This window comes from Natrix helvetica, assembly GCF_964273705.1.
Source record: "Natrix helvetica genome assembly, chromosome: 5".
Taxonomy (NCBI): domain Eukaryota; kingdom Metazoa; phylum Chordata; class Lepidosauria; order Squamata; family Natricidae; genus Natrix; species Natrix helvetica.
This window is the reverse complement of record NC_138551.1, coordinates 40,707,946-40,723,051: the sequence shown is the minus strand read 5'-3', so window position 1 is coordinate 40,723,051 and position 15,106 is coordinate 40,707,946. Positions and strand designations below refer to the sequence as shown.

Genomic DNA, 15,106 nt, shown 5'->3' with positions numbered 1-15,106 from the left:
CACCCATATTTCTTTTGTCTTCTACATGCTTAAATGGGAGATTTATTCATGTTTGCTAGAACGCAAAAATATCACCTACGTGATTTCGGAAGCATATAAAGTACTGCTTCTGATTCTGTGCTGAGCATTACTCATCATCAGGTTAATATATGTACATTTATTGTACATCATAGTTCTTAGATGAATAAAATGTGTAGAAAGAGGAAATCAGGATGTTAAAAAAATCAAAGGTAGGTATAGAGTATATGCTCTCTTCATACTTTAGCTCTTGTTTATTAGAATGTCTAAAGAGGATTTTTATTATACATGAACTGGCCAGCAGAGAACTTCTGGGAAATAATTATATGACATCTACAAAGATGTAACTAATTATATGAAATACAATTATAATATAATGAGGAGCTCCTTCACATTTAAAATCATATATTAGATTTGTGGTGTGGTAACTTAGGAAAACTGATGAGTCTGTAATGTACCCTTTCAGCCTGATTTATGCCACAGACATGCTTTACAAAATTACAGAGTCAAATTTCAATCTTCAGGGTATTGTTTAATAATTCTGAATATACTAATTCTAAAAACCCTGAAACTAATAAGGCTGCCTGACATTTTCATTAGCTTTCTTCAACTGTTTATTTTGTTATTTCTTAATATAAGAAAGCAAGGCTCCGATTTCATTATAAAAGGAGTGTATTTTGGAATTGATTATTTTTACTTAAATTGATACTAGTATAAACAGATGTAATGTTTGCAATTAATGCAAGCATAATGATGAGGCTGAAGCTAATTTATATACAATACAAAATCTAATTTAGAATAAGATTATGATTCCTGACACATTGACCGCATTCATGCAATATACTTACCCTGGTTACTAAACAAAACCTTTTTCTAGATTCATCTAATACATAGAGCATTAATTAACTTAAAAGATTGGTTTGACAGGAGATATTAAATTAGTAAAAACCCTAAATGCTTATACTAACATTTTGTGCAATTGTGGTTGTCAAGCCTTTGCTGAATGGAACATTGTAGGATATGCAGCATAACAATGGTTGTACATCATCTGTACTCAGACAAGGGTCTCCTACTTTGCATGATTTTACTATCCATGCCTATGCTGGCACTACCATCTCTATTCCTATGCCTCCAGTTACATTCATGGAAGTAGAAAATTATTATATAAGTGATCTTGTTACCTGAACCCCCATCACCCTACCTTTCATCTTACTTGTAGATATTCAGATCTTATTTAACAAACTGCACTTCATTCAGATCTCTTCTATTATGTCTTCCCTTTAATATATACATCAAGATTTCTGCATTCTATCTATACTCATATAGTTCTTGAATTCTCTCTGTGAAGAGAGAGTCACCTTATGATGAGATGGGTAGCAAACAAATTTAATAAATAAATAAATATGTAAGAGTTTTAGTGTAATTAGGTTCTGAAGGGTTAAGGAAAACAGCCAAATACAGAGATGGTTTGAAAATGCAGTTTATCTCCTCCAGCATGAACTGACCAACAAAGCACTAAGGCAATGAATAAATTGTCAGAGCTGACATCCGGTGTTCGCCACCTTTTATACTTTATTTGGTATTTAGGCTAAACCTCATCCCACCCACCACCCATGTGCAAACCCATCATCTCGTGACCCAGAGTAAAAACCACCCTGCAATCAGTCATGGCTTGTTCTCAGTCAGTTAGCAGTTATGGAGAGTTCTCAGATGGATTGCTTGTGGAGGAGGAAGATCCCCAGCTGGTAAGCAAGATTCCTGGCAGCTCCCACAGCTTCCCCCTGCCCGAATGGCAGCTCCAGCCTATGGGCTCACCAGAGCTGACATAGGCATTGTTCGGCCAACATACTTTCAGTAAACAATTTTTTTCAGATTTCCATACAATAAAATCCAATTATTGTTTTCTTTCAGACCCAAATATGAAATAATAATAACTTGAAATTAATGTCAAATCAGTTACAGTTGTTCTGTGAGTGAGTGCGATGGGCAGTCTCTATTTGATAGAATAAAAAAATTAATGTACATGCTTTGATTAATTTAATCAAAGAATGCAATACTGTTATTGCAGATAAGGTGAATCTTTATACTTTGCCTTTTAACCCCTCACTATCCATTCAATACTTTTGAAAATCTTTTTTTGAGAATTTCTGATATTACTAAATAGATTATTAAGTTTTGAAAATAGCACCGGGGAACAGTTTGGGGGTATGGCAGGCCCCGGTCACTGCCAGTTCCAGTGACCCAGGCCACTGTAGGAAGTTATCATCCAGCCCTCTCCCAGAGGGGTGAAATGTCCTGGGAAATATTGAAAAGGCAGAATATTATATTTTCCTGGATGTGAAAAAGGGAGAAACACATTTTAAACACAAAGTAAATTCCTGCAGCTTCCTGCCCTTCCCCACTTTGTCAATGGGCCATTAAGAAGGCTAAGCTAGTCCACTTTACATAATAAAGAGTTCTCCTCTTCAGATCCAGAGTGATGGGATTAAGGCAGGATAATATTGCCTTTTACTCAACTGACCACATGGCATCTGAGAACTCAACCAAACCTGGATTCAAAACTCAGCCTAGAGAATTGCCCCTGCATGGGCCCATGGCATAGGGCCTAGCTACCTGCGGGATCGCATCCTCCCACACACATCCCTGCGGCCAATTCGCTCTCACAGGGAAGGGCTTCTCCTGGTGCCGTCCACTAGGCAATGCCAACGGGCGACACCAAGGAGTAGGGCCTTCTCTGTGATGGGCCCAACCCTCTGGAATGACCTCCCCCCCGACATTAGAACCACTACTGACTTCCGCTCCTTCCGACAGAAATTGAAGACACACCTGTTCCGACTGGCTGGCCTGGCATAATTTTAACGTCTACCTCCTGGCATACATATTTTTTACTGGTTTTTTAAGGGGAATGCTCTTTTAAAGTGAATTTTATAGGATTTGGGGATTTTAAATGCTGTACATTTTAAATTATTTACTTAGCAGTACAGTTCTGTATATCTTTTTATCCTCCTCTTATTTATGTATTTATCTACTTAATATTTTAATTGTTTATTATGATGTATTTTGATATGGACTGTACACCGTCCCGAGTCCCTTTCGGGAGAGGGGGCGGTCTATAAGCGCTAAGAAATAAATAATAATAAATGTGAGTCTGACAACCAATCGGAATACATTTCTTACACAGGAACAGGAAACGGAGAGGTGGGACTGAACAGATTATAAAAAGCCCTGCAAGCCCTTCTTCAGTGCTCTTCTCTTCTCTTTTCTTCTCTTCTCTTCCCTTCTCTTCTTTTCCACCAACATTGAAGCATGTGATCATCTTTTCTGTTCAGGACTCAAGCCATGTGATCCTGTCCACCATTAAAACCATCCTTCCAAGCAGCCTCCATGTCTCCAGTGTCTTTTTCCCCACTTGGAGCCGAACCCAGAAGGACATTTCTTCCAACACCACCATACCACTATCGGTTTCGCAATGAACAGTCATCAGGATTTTAGAGGATATATTTTGGGAGGGAGCACAACACTGTAGAACTATAGAGTAATGGGTGATCAACTATTTTTAAAAATGGTTGTCAGATAAACATGTTAATATTTAATTTAATTAAAATGTAATCACATCTGAAGTTAATTAGATTTGCAGAAAAAATATAAATATAAACATTTTTAAAAAAACTAAAATCTGGTTTTTAAAGTACTCATAAAGTTACTCTCTGGGGTCTTTAAAATTTTCCAGCAAATATATTACTTCATTTCTTACCACTACAATATCCCTTCTTTCCTCAGATACCAAATAGCCAATAGTGTGGAATAATTCTTTACTTAAATGTTAAGACTATTTTTAACAAACAGTAACTGACAGGACCTTTTCATACACACTAGGAAATATTCCCTGGGCTATGGTATTCAAGTGAAAGATTACTATTGAAATTACTTGCTTAATATTGTCTGTTCCTCAATCTTTCGACTTTCTACTCAAAAGATACCACAATTCAATTGAAAGAAGAGGTTCACTCTATTTAAAGGCCACAGTAAACACTTCATATGCCTTTAAGAAAAAGACTGCTTGAAAATCATGAATGGGTGATTCACTAGAATTTCATTTTTCAACAGAACATAGAAATACACTGCAGACATGAAAACAAGGGTTTTTCAGAGTGTTTGATATTGCTTTCATTCATCCCTGTTGTATAAATCTCACATTAATACTATGAGTCTAAACAAGGACCATTCTCAAATGCTTTCAACTTTTAAAACAGGAATTTATCATTTATCCTTCCTATTCAGATTCATTTGCAATCTCCATTAGTGATATGGGATTGAACATTATGGTAACACCTGAAAATAGTTTTTCCCAGAGGGAGCCTTAGCTATTTTGACAAACAGATAATTAGCACTGCTATGCTTTAAATAAAGGTACACCCCCCCAGTTAAGCACACTGATAACTTTTTCAGAATAATAACCAAAAGGACACTGCACTTAAATTATTGCAAATTAGGCATTAATGAATCTGAGAGTTTTGTTTTCTGTCTCCCATTTTTTCATCCTTTAGCTTATCTTATTTCTTCAGCTTAAACATTTTTATTACAGAAAATACTTTCAACTCTGTGACTAGTGTTATATGTGTATGTGTACATGTACAGTATCTGAGTATATGTGTATGTATGTATGTATGTACACACACACAAACACACAAACACACAAAGAGCATATCTGAAAATTATTTGGAAGAGGTTTTCTAGAATATATATACATATATATAATTAGCCTATATATATAAGGTGCAGTTACTGAAACGGTTCCATTAGGATAACACATCTTTATTTAGAGTTACACAGAAGGCTAAAAATATATAAACAAACAGGATGCTTTAATAGAAGCACTGATTACTGTGCTCACATGAGGCATGAGGCATCAAAGGAGGTATAGTCTGTATAGACAGACAGTCCTCCTGTTTTAAGTCAGATCTTAAAGCCGTCAAATTTATAACAGCACTGAATGAATTTGTTAATGTATAATGTATGTATAAGTAGGTTTTCCTTTCTTCTTTTTATCTCCTTTCTTTGTAGTACTCTATTCGAATGAAGAGTTCTGGAGAACATTTGAAAGCTTGCACATTTTTCTGCGTAATGTTGCTTGTTCCTATTCAATTACAGATTTTTGGATTCAACTTCCAAAGGCTTCTCCACATTGCTGGAATCTAATTCTGAATGTGAAGCCAAGTAAGACACAAGCTAACAATAACAGACAAGAATAAATGCTGAAGAAATGCCTTTTCTTAATCTGTCATCCAAGAAAGTTCAGAAATATTTGTTGATTCAACAATGACCTGAGAAGAGATCACATGTAGCTTTATATCCAACTGAAATAAGAATTTACATCAAATGCTATGAGTTAGATATATACAGTAGGTAATAACTTAGAAAGGAGGGAGGCTATTCTTAGCACAGTTACACACAGAGTAAAAGAGAGTGAAATTAATTCTCTGAGTAAGGGACTTAACATTTGAGAATCATGACGACCTCATTTCAAACAGCAGTTTTAGCACTCAATCATCATATGGCAAGTAATGGAATACCGCTGAGATCTTTATGTTTTAAATAGCCCATTGATTTTAAACTGCATCCATCTGCAGCACTATACTTGAATTATTACCAACAAACCAAGATGGATATCTTCAGTCAAAGCTTATTTGGTTTTAAATATTGCAAATTAGGATGGTTAATGCAACCTTATTTTATTTATTCCCTCGTGCTGCCAAAATTGTTCATAGGTAAAACTGAAAAATTACGACACAAATTTTAGGACTGATTTCATTTGATGTTGTAGTTTTTAGGTTCAGGAACCAAGTAAATCAGGGATGTCAAACTCGCGCTGACACATTGTCATCATGTGACGTATCACAACTTGTTTTCCACTTTGCTAAACTGGGGGTGGATATGGACAGTGCATGACGCATCTGGCCTGAGGGCTGCGAGTTTGAAACCCTGAGGTAAACCATTCCATTCCATTATTGCTAACAACTGATATAAAGAAGCAGGACATTCTCTCTCTAATAAATACTAATCAACTGTAACATACTTGAAAAAGTAGTCAATATGGTACTGACGAATCAGTTTGTTTTAAAAATAAGGAATATTTAGCAAGTAAAGGTATTTATTATATGGGACACCATCATTTTCTATGGGTTCATAACACCAATATGTAGCAAGAATATTTCATGGAATGAAATACAATGTGACATGTTATACAAGTAATGGAAAAGATCTGGTTTAGATCTTAATGTAGAGTGGTGATCGCTGAGTCTGGCTCTTAGATCTTAATATTTTGTTTTGCTTAGCTCTTTCATCTCTTATCCTTCATGGTTTTTAGGATAAAAGATAATGGAAGCCACAAATTTGAGCTTCTTAATAGTGGTCAGTGCATAAATTCACATTAAAGTGATGTCAAATTATTATGTTGTTTAGGAAAGTTCCTTTTTCTCCATGTCTTAACAGAAAATGTGCATGAGCACATCGTATATCATATTTTGTGTGAATTTCCACATTTTGGAAAATTTAGAGACATATGGGCATATCATAAGTCATATATTGAGCTTGTGATTATATATAACCCTTTAAATAGAGAGATCAAATGTAACCATTCTTTATTTAATTAATTTCTACATCCAAAATCTCCCAATTTGATTCTGGGTGGTTTACAACAATTTAATCTCACTTTGTCCCTTCTTTCCATGCATACACAGTGAATAACATAATCTTATGAATAGGGCTTAGAGGAGCTTTTCAGACATAAAAAATAAGATTCTCATTATTCATAATCAATATTAATATTAGTCCAAACTGTTATACGATGGGACAAAAACAGGATCTAATGCATCCTTTGCATTATGTATAACTAAAATAGAAACTTGATTTTCAGTTTCATCATATTTATAAGACGATCAGTAGATCACAACATTTTTGAGTAATAAGGAGTGAGAAGACTTCTTGCCAGGATCAATCAAGAAGTGGTTCATTCAAAATGGTTGATAATCAGCCTTCAGTTATCATCTAAGGAATTCCTTAAATGCTAAAATTATTTTATTCAAAGCAACCAAGTAGGCAAGTTGGCTTAGAAAATGTGATGCTCCTTAAAAAACTAGTGTTAAGTACAAAGTGAACATGTCAGACTATCTTTTGTTCATAGTTACATGCACAATAAAGCATCACTTTCCAATATGCAAGTGTTTAATAGAGAATCCTAAATCTTACAAAAAAAATCACTGTAAAATTCAAAGTTTTAATGGCATGTAAAATCGACATTCTCATAATTTAATTAATTAAATGTTGGCTTACATTTGACTATTTGTTTTCCAACAGCATAATGGTTTATAAAATATTCAGGAGAATGGACATCTGTAACCAGCCACAGTGATACCAAAATAATACAACATTTAACATCAGACAGACATAACTCTGCCATTTCATACTTAAATTGTGCTGTTGCACAGAAATATATAAAAGATGGAATTTCCACTACAACATCACAACAAATGTTTGATTGGTCCTCTTTCCACAGCTTCCTAGGCATTCGGGAAACATATCCCTAACTCATTTTTCAATCCTATTTTGTTGGAGAAATTCGATCTTCCAAGTCTTGTATTCTCAGAAAACTAAGCTAAGGTTATATTGTCCCCTTTCCTTCCCCTTTGCCTTAGTTAAACTTACAGTATCACAAGACATTAAGAAAAGAAGACAACCAGAATACAGAAAGCTGGAGAAAGCTGAGGGCTCATTTGAAAGCTTTTGACCATACTTAAAGGTCAGCTGTAAAGGAGATCTGGAAACTAAGGAACACCATAAAAATTCAAAATTGGCCCAAATCTTCCATGACTTCTTTACTGCTGATTTTCTACTTCCATGCAACTTAATAACTACGATGAAATGAAAGTTTGAAATTGAGAGCAGGAAAGGAAATTGCCTGTGAAGAACTAGGACTGACTCATTATGTAATGAGCTGAAAACATATAGGGTGAATTAGATAATGGACCAAATATAGAGGTCATGACATTGAGATAATCTTTAACCATGCACTAAGAGCAGACTGCCTTTCAGCACTTTTGCCACTAAAATGTAAAGCATGACAACAATCAAAAGCAATATTTTATGATGTAATTGATTTGTTTACTATATACTCTCACGGTGAGTGTTTGAAAAATTGCAAATCTCTTTATAAAACTGACCATTTTGCAACAGAACTAAAGCCAAGTATGAAATGGGCACTGAATCAAAAGTAATAATGTCTGTTTGCATATGTATTAAGTACAGCTTGTTATTTTAACCATTATACATGACTGATAACTGTTAAATTTGTCCCATTTCAGTCTAGTGTGCAAACCTATTAAAATTGTTTATAGTATATAGTTTAAAATATGAGCTCTTATAACCAAAGTACTTTTTTCTAAGAAAACTTTTAAGCAATCTTCCTTAATAGAAGTCTGCTGTCAATTTTTTTTTCTTCCAAAATTTAAGTTAATATCTAAGACTTAATGTTCTGAAACATACAGAACAAAATGCATTACTTAGAAAGAGTAGAAGAGTCTTTCAAAAAAAAAAATCAGCCTATTAGCCAACCATATTTATATCTGCTATTTGGGAGATATCTATTTCTGTGTTTATTTAAGTTGGAATTCTCAAAATGCAGAGCATGGAACTTACTGCAGCCCCAATAACAGAAGTCAAATTAAGCCAAGATTAGGCACTGGAGAAAATGCTATTGTACAAGTAAGCTTGTTTTCACATACTTTATCTAGAGAAAGATATTATTATTATTATTATTATTATTATTATTATTATTATTATTATTATTATTATTATTATTATTATTATTATTATTATTATTATTATTATTATTATTATTATACGATTGTATCACAGCGGCCAGTTGTTTCGCCGGATTTGGCATTGATTACTAGTCGGGCCCCAACCAGGGGCCTAGGACGTTGTAATGTATTATTATTATTATTATTATTATTATTATTATTATTATTATTATTATTATTATTATTATTATTATTATTACTACTACTACTACTACTACTATACGATTGTATCACAGCGACCAGTTGATTCGCCGAATTTGGCATTGATTACTAGTCGGGCCCTACCCAGGGGCCTAGGACGTTGTAACGTATTTTCGTAATATACGTGCAGATCCAAGCAGTGCAGCTTTTTGCATTTGACTGATGGTGATTTTGTCAAGTTTTAACTGTTTTAAATGTAATTCCAGTGCTTTTGGAATAGCACCCAGTGTGCCGATTACCACTGGAATTACCACTGCTGGTTTGTGCCATAATCGTTGGATTTCAATTTTTAAGTCCTGGTATTTCGCGACTTTTTCATGTTCCTTCTCCTCAACCCTGCTATCACCTGGTATTGTGATGTCTATGATTGTAACCTTCTTTTTCTCAACCAGTGTGATGTCTGGTGTGTTATGCGCTAGTATTTTGTCTGTTTGTATACGAAAATCCCACAGGATCTTGACCATCTGATTTTTGGTGACTTTTTCAGACTTATGTTCCCACCAGTTTGTTGTTGTTTTAATATTATAATTTTTGCACAAATTGCAGTGGATCATTTGTGCTACTGAATTATTATTATTATTATTATTATTATTATTATTATTATTATTATTATTATTATTATTATTATTATTATTATTATTATTGCATATATTTATAAGCCTATGTGAATTCTGATAATAAAACATCTTGATTCCTAAAGTTATTAGGGACGACTGTGCCCATGGCAGAATGATAATGAGTACACGTAATATTATGACTAGCTCAATGGCATTTTAAAAAGATATGTTCTTAAAAGGACATAGTTTGAAAATGACTTTTTTATTCATTCATACATTATTACTATATGTACTTGTGGATTTCTTGATAGCTTATAATTCACAGAGTTAAGACATCCATAAAACCTAGTTACTTGCGGGATCGTATTCTGCCCCATACATCCCTGTGACCCATCCGCTCGCACAGAGAGGGCCTCCTCCAGGTGCCGTCCACAAGACAGTGTCGGGGGGCGGCACCTAGGAGTAGAGCCTTCTCTGTGGCGGGCCCAGCCCTGTGGAATGACCTCCCTCCGGATATTAGGAATACCTCTGACCTCCGCTCCTTTCGTATTAAGCTTAAGACCCACCTATTCCAAGTAGCTGGCCTGGCTCAACTTTGATCTAACCATATCGCTCCTGACGGGCTTTTACTGGGTATTTTAATTATATTTAATTATCTAGGGGTTTTTAAATACTGTATTTTAATTGTTTTATTTATCAGCCGACCTCCTCCTTGTGTATGTCTCGGTATATGTCTCTGTTATATGTTTGTTTTGTCCATATTTATTTCATATGTTTCATTGTACGCCGCCCCGAGTCCTTCGGGAGAGGGTGCGGCTAAGAAATAAATATTTATTATTATTATTATAAAAACAATCTCAACTTAAAAAAAAAAATTGTTGCTGTCCTAATTATTCAAAAACGTCCTGAGTAAAAGGACTACCTTCCCCAGTTCCTTGAAGAACAAGAGAGTAAACGAGTACTCACAGCATCCTCTCTATTAAGCCATGGTGACCTGGCAGATTCTATCTGGAAAAGTATGTTCTGAAAATAATAAAGGTGTAAGCCATATAAAGTTTAAGTGGTACCCATAAAACTTAAACATTGTCACAGCCATGAGACAGATACAGCATCTAGGATCCCTGAATGGTGGAACACACCCCTCTTAGTCTTATTTGGCCTCTTAGAGGCTGTTGGTAACTTTGATCCTGATATTCTCATAAACCGCTGAGGACTGAGGAATTTCTAGGCCAAGGTACTAAAGAAGAAGTCTGTCTAATTGAAATGTTACAGGGGTCGGTCTTTTCCGATCATAAGGCATAAGATCATTACGTGATGATTCAAGATGTGATACCATCACTATGCTGATGATACTGCCAATAAACCCTAATAGCTATAGTTGCTGTTAAAGATTTTCTCAAGCCATTGAGAAAATGGATGTTTTACTAGGTGCATGAGATGAAACAGGCTAAAGCTGGGCCTTAGGGGTCTGGTCCTAATATTTATTTATATTTTCTTTTCAATAGATGGTACGGTTTCTGGGGAAATAAATGCACTACTTTGGTGTCCTGCTAAAATCATGCCCATTCTTAGAAGAATAAATGGAGAACACAGCCTGGAAACCTTTGTCCAGTTTTAGCTGGCATATGACTTGTGACCCTTCCTGGAGCAGGAGATGAATGTGACTGCCTAGTCCAACCAAATTCAACAAATCTAAGGAAATTATACTAAGCAAAGCTGCCTGTGGTACCAACTGGCATCATTGTGTCTATGTCATGGAATGGTATCCTTCTAAAAGACTGACCCCTCCAAGCTCAAGATTCAAGACTTTCATGGAAAAGTTCGCTTCATTGTTCCCAACAGTGTCAGGCTGAGTAGGGCTATTGCCAGGTGAGAATTAATTAAAACTGATGTCATCTTGTCTGGCAAGAAGATGCACCAAATACCTCCGTTTCTGGACTATAGGCTGCATACAAGACTTGCACAGTTGCTAGGGAACAGGAGACCCATCATTTGACTGATAGCACAGTCTGGATGATCTTTGAAGGAGCCTAAGATACTTGATTGCTGCTGATTCCCAGGCTTCAGCCAGAGGAATGCAGAATTTTCTGAATCTGCTTCAGGCATGACAACTAGAACCTCCAATAGAAAAGGTCACCCTAAGTGGTGCTTTGGATCAGCTTCCACAAATGCAATAAATGTGGAAAAATATTGATGTTTCACCACATTTATTACCAGAGTGTAAATCTAAACACATTCATATAACTAAAGAATAATACAACCTTATATTTTCTACAGTTATTCCTACTTCAATTACAAGTTATTCCCACATGTTAATTAAAGCAACATGATAGGGGAACAGCTGCTTAAAATATAACTTTACTGTTGGGAATATCAGTAGCAGGACTCTTTCTACTTCCTACCTTCTAAAGAGTGGCCTTAATTCAAGAGGGTCATGGTTTTCTAGATAGAGCATTATGTATCTTATTCTGTAGCAATCTGTATTCCGTCATTTGTTATCTCATCTAAATTAAAATTTAAAGAAACTTTAGGATAAACATTCTGGGATACGTAAGAAATATTAATGAGAGAGAGGAAAAGAGAGGAAAGAAAGAAAGAAAGAAAGAAAGAAAGAAAGAAAGAAAGAAAGAAAGAAAGAAAGAAAGAAGGAAAGAAGAAAGAAAGAAGAAAGAAAGAAAGAAAGAAAGAAAGAAAGAAAGAAAGAAAGAAAGAAAGAAAGAAAGAAAGAAAGAAAGATCATAGGTTCCTGAAGATACATATTACCAATTGTTGAGGTTTTGAATTGGCTAATTTGATATTCAGGCCAAGTATCAATGGTTCCACCAGCACAACACTTTTCCTCATGGAAAAGTGAAAGAGGCTTATGTCAGCAGATCAGCTTGAGGCATGGCGCCTTTAATGCTTCATAATGATGTCACAAAACAATAAACCAAGCTAAATGCAGGGAAAATGATTTCAGAATGAAAAAAGAAATGAAAACCAAAGGTCCCTGCTTAAGCAATAGAATGTGGATACAGTGTCATCTGAATAAAGGATTTAGAGCACCTTTTGAAATCTCAGCCAACCCAAGGAATAAATGACCCTTTGAGACTTTAAGAAGGCAAAGCAGAAATGCTGGCATGTTCTCACCTTAGGTGGACAAAGCAAGTTTATAATCATTTACAATACAATAATTTGGACAGCTATTTCTGGAAAGTGCTTGTAAATTCAAGCTACTTTGAAAAGTCTAATGACCGATTTCACTCAGTTAAGCAATAAAGCTGCTTGACTGACCTCAGGGTCTGACAGGTTAATCTATTCTGACCTTTGCTTTATTCTATAATGATGCTGAAAGATCACCTGAATAATTCACTGTCAGCCAACAATGGCTCTGTATTTCCCCTTTGGCAAGCAGAGGAGTCAAATGTGACTCGGTGCCAGATTTCCAGAACTATGTGGAATACGACTAAGACTATTTTCTTCCAGGCAGTGAAATAAAGCAAATCGGATCTTCCACACCCCTTCATCCTAGCTCCCCTCCTCTATTGCTTGCAGTTTAGAATACCAAACAGCCAAAGCAAATTTCTACCATCCAAGTAACAATACATTTATACACGTGTGAAAACCTTAGGGACAAACAAGCTGCCTGTTGTTTTGCTTGTGGTCTTGTATGCAAATTACCTAAAATATGAAACCTGTTTATTAGGTTCCATTAGTATGAACCTGTCCTTAATCTACAGCAACACCTGTTCATACAGAAATTAATGACACCAGAATGTTATTCCATGTTGTCACATCCTCAAACACCCATAACTTTAACCTTAAACTGTCTACTGTTGACCTCACCCCAGTCCTAAGAGGTCAGTGGGGTCATGCATAAGTACACCAGCGTGGCTAACATCCCTGTCCAACTGTCCCCATTTATTTGTACCCATTCCCTGTAGTTCTTATTCATGTTTATTCTTATTCCTGTTATCTTGTACACGAGTGACAAACTAAATAAATAAATAAATATATCATTTCTGTAGAATAAAGGACCAGTCCCACAAAACAGAAATCATATAGAAACCAGTCCCACAAAACAGAAGTCTAATAGTGGCAGGAGATTGTTTATATGTCATCAATGATGTTAATTCTTAAATGACTGCATAGCTTGATCCTTAGCACACTGATCTCTTGCCAAACAGGGGAAAATAAAAGGGGAAATATTTAAACAGAATTTTTATTTTCAGAAGTGCATCTCTGAATACTGGGGACTGATGACAATGTTAGAGAACTGTTTCTTTTCTATCATGTTTTTAGGTTTCCACCCTTATCCTGCTCCAAAAGTCATTTAAAATCTGGCTTTCTCCCAGGCTCTGGGAAATCATGGTTTTAGAGCCTTTGTTGTGTTTTTATAATACATGTAGTATATTTTGTTCAGACAATCATAGTCACTTTGGAGTCAGGCATCCTGTAAAATGAATCCATCTGACTAGTATTACATATTGGAAGAAGTAATATAGCAAACATAATTTTAAATGTTTAAATAAATTGAAAAGCTTTACCATAATATCAGGATTCCTACCTTGAAAAGCTGTAATGTGCCCAACAATCATATATTTCAGTTCAAAATTTAGTATCTGAGTGTTCTCTATTCTCTCTCTTCTAACAGCTGCTTGATAATTTTCTTCCATTTTCTTAGTGCAACATGTTGGTGATTTATGTTGGCAAATCTGTAAACTGGAATCTGTACCAACAAAAAATAAAATGAAAATGTATTTAGTAAAAAGACCAAAAACATTTCTTACCAGCAAAGTAATATTGTGTTATCAAAGAATAAAGAATTTAAACTCTATGCCCGGGATGGTGAACCTATGGCACGCGTGCCACAGGTGGCACACGGAGCCATTTGTCAGGACACGTGAGGCGCTGCCCTGTCAGCTGGCCAGCACTGGCCAGCTGAATTCGCCATTTTGAAGCCATTTTTCACTTTCCCAGGCTCCAGAGGCTTTATGGGAGCCTGGGAAGGGCAAAAAGAACCTCCCCCCCCCCCGGAGGCCCTCTGGAGGCTTCATGAGCTTCCCTGAAGCCTCCGGAGCATTCAAAATGATGCTCTGAGCAAACCGGAAGTGACTTCCGGTTTGCTCGGAGCGTCGTTTTGAGCGCTCCAGAGGCTTCAGCGGCCTTCAGGAGGCTTCCCTGAAGCCTCCAGAGTGCTCAAAACGACGCTCCGAGCAAACCAGTTTGGTCAGAGCATCGTTTTAAGTGCTCCAGAAGCCTCAGGGAAGTCTCCTGAGGGCCTCCGGGGAGCAGGGTAGGCTGTTTTCGTTCTCCCCGGGCTCCTATAAAGCCTCTGGAGCCTGGGGAGGGCGAAAAGAGCATGCAAAAAATGGGGGAAGTGCCTGTAGTGCGCGCATGCACATTGGGGGGGTCGCACATTTCATTGTGGGTGCAGCACGCCTGCGCATGACCCCCCTGCGTTCCCCCCACTTATGGCATGCAAGCCAAAAA

At 36.2% G+C, this 15,106-nt stretch overlaps 1 protein-coding gene across 3 annotated transcripts in view; it reads right to left on the bottom strand.

The window, feature by feature from the left end:
- Positions 1–15,106, bottom strand: part of LOC309392843 (glypican-5-like) — a 349,548-nt gene that overhangs the window by 298,858 nt on the left and 35,584 nt on the right. For all 3 annotated transcript variants that reach the window (XM_081954332.1, XM_081954333.1, XM_081954334.1), the window contains exon 2: positions 14,181–14,342. In XM_081954332.1, coding sequence (XP_081810458.1) covers positions 14,181–14,342 — 162 coding nt within the window. The remainder of the gene's footprint in view (positions 1–14,180; positions 14,343–15,106) is intronic.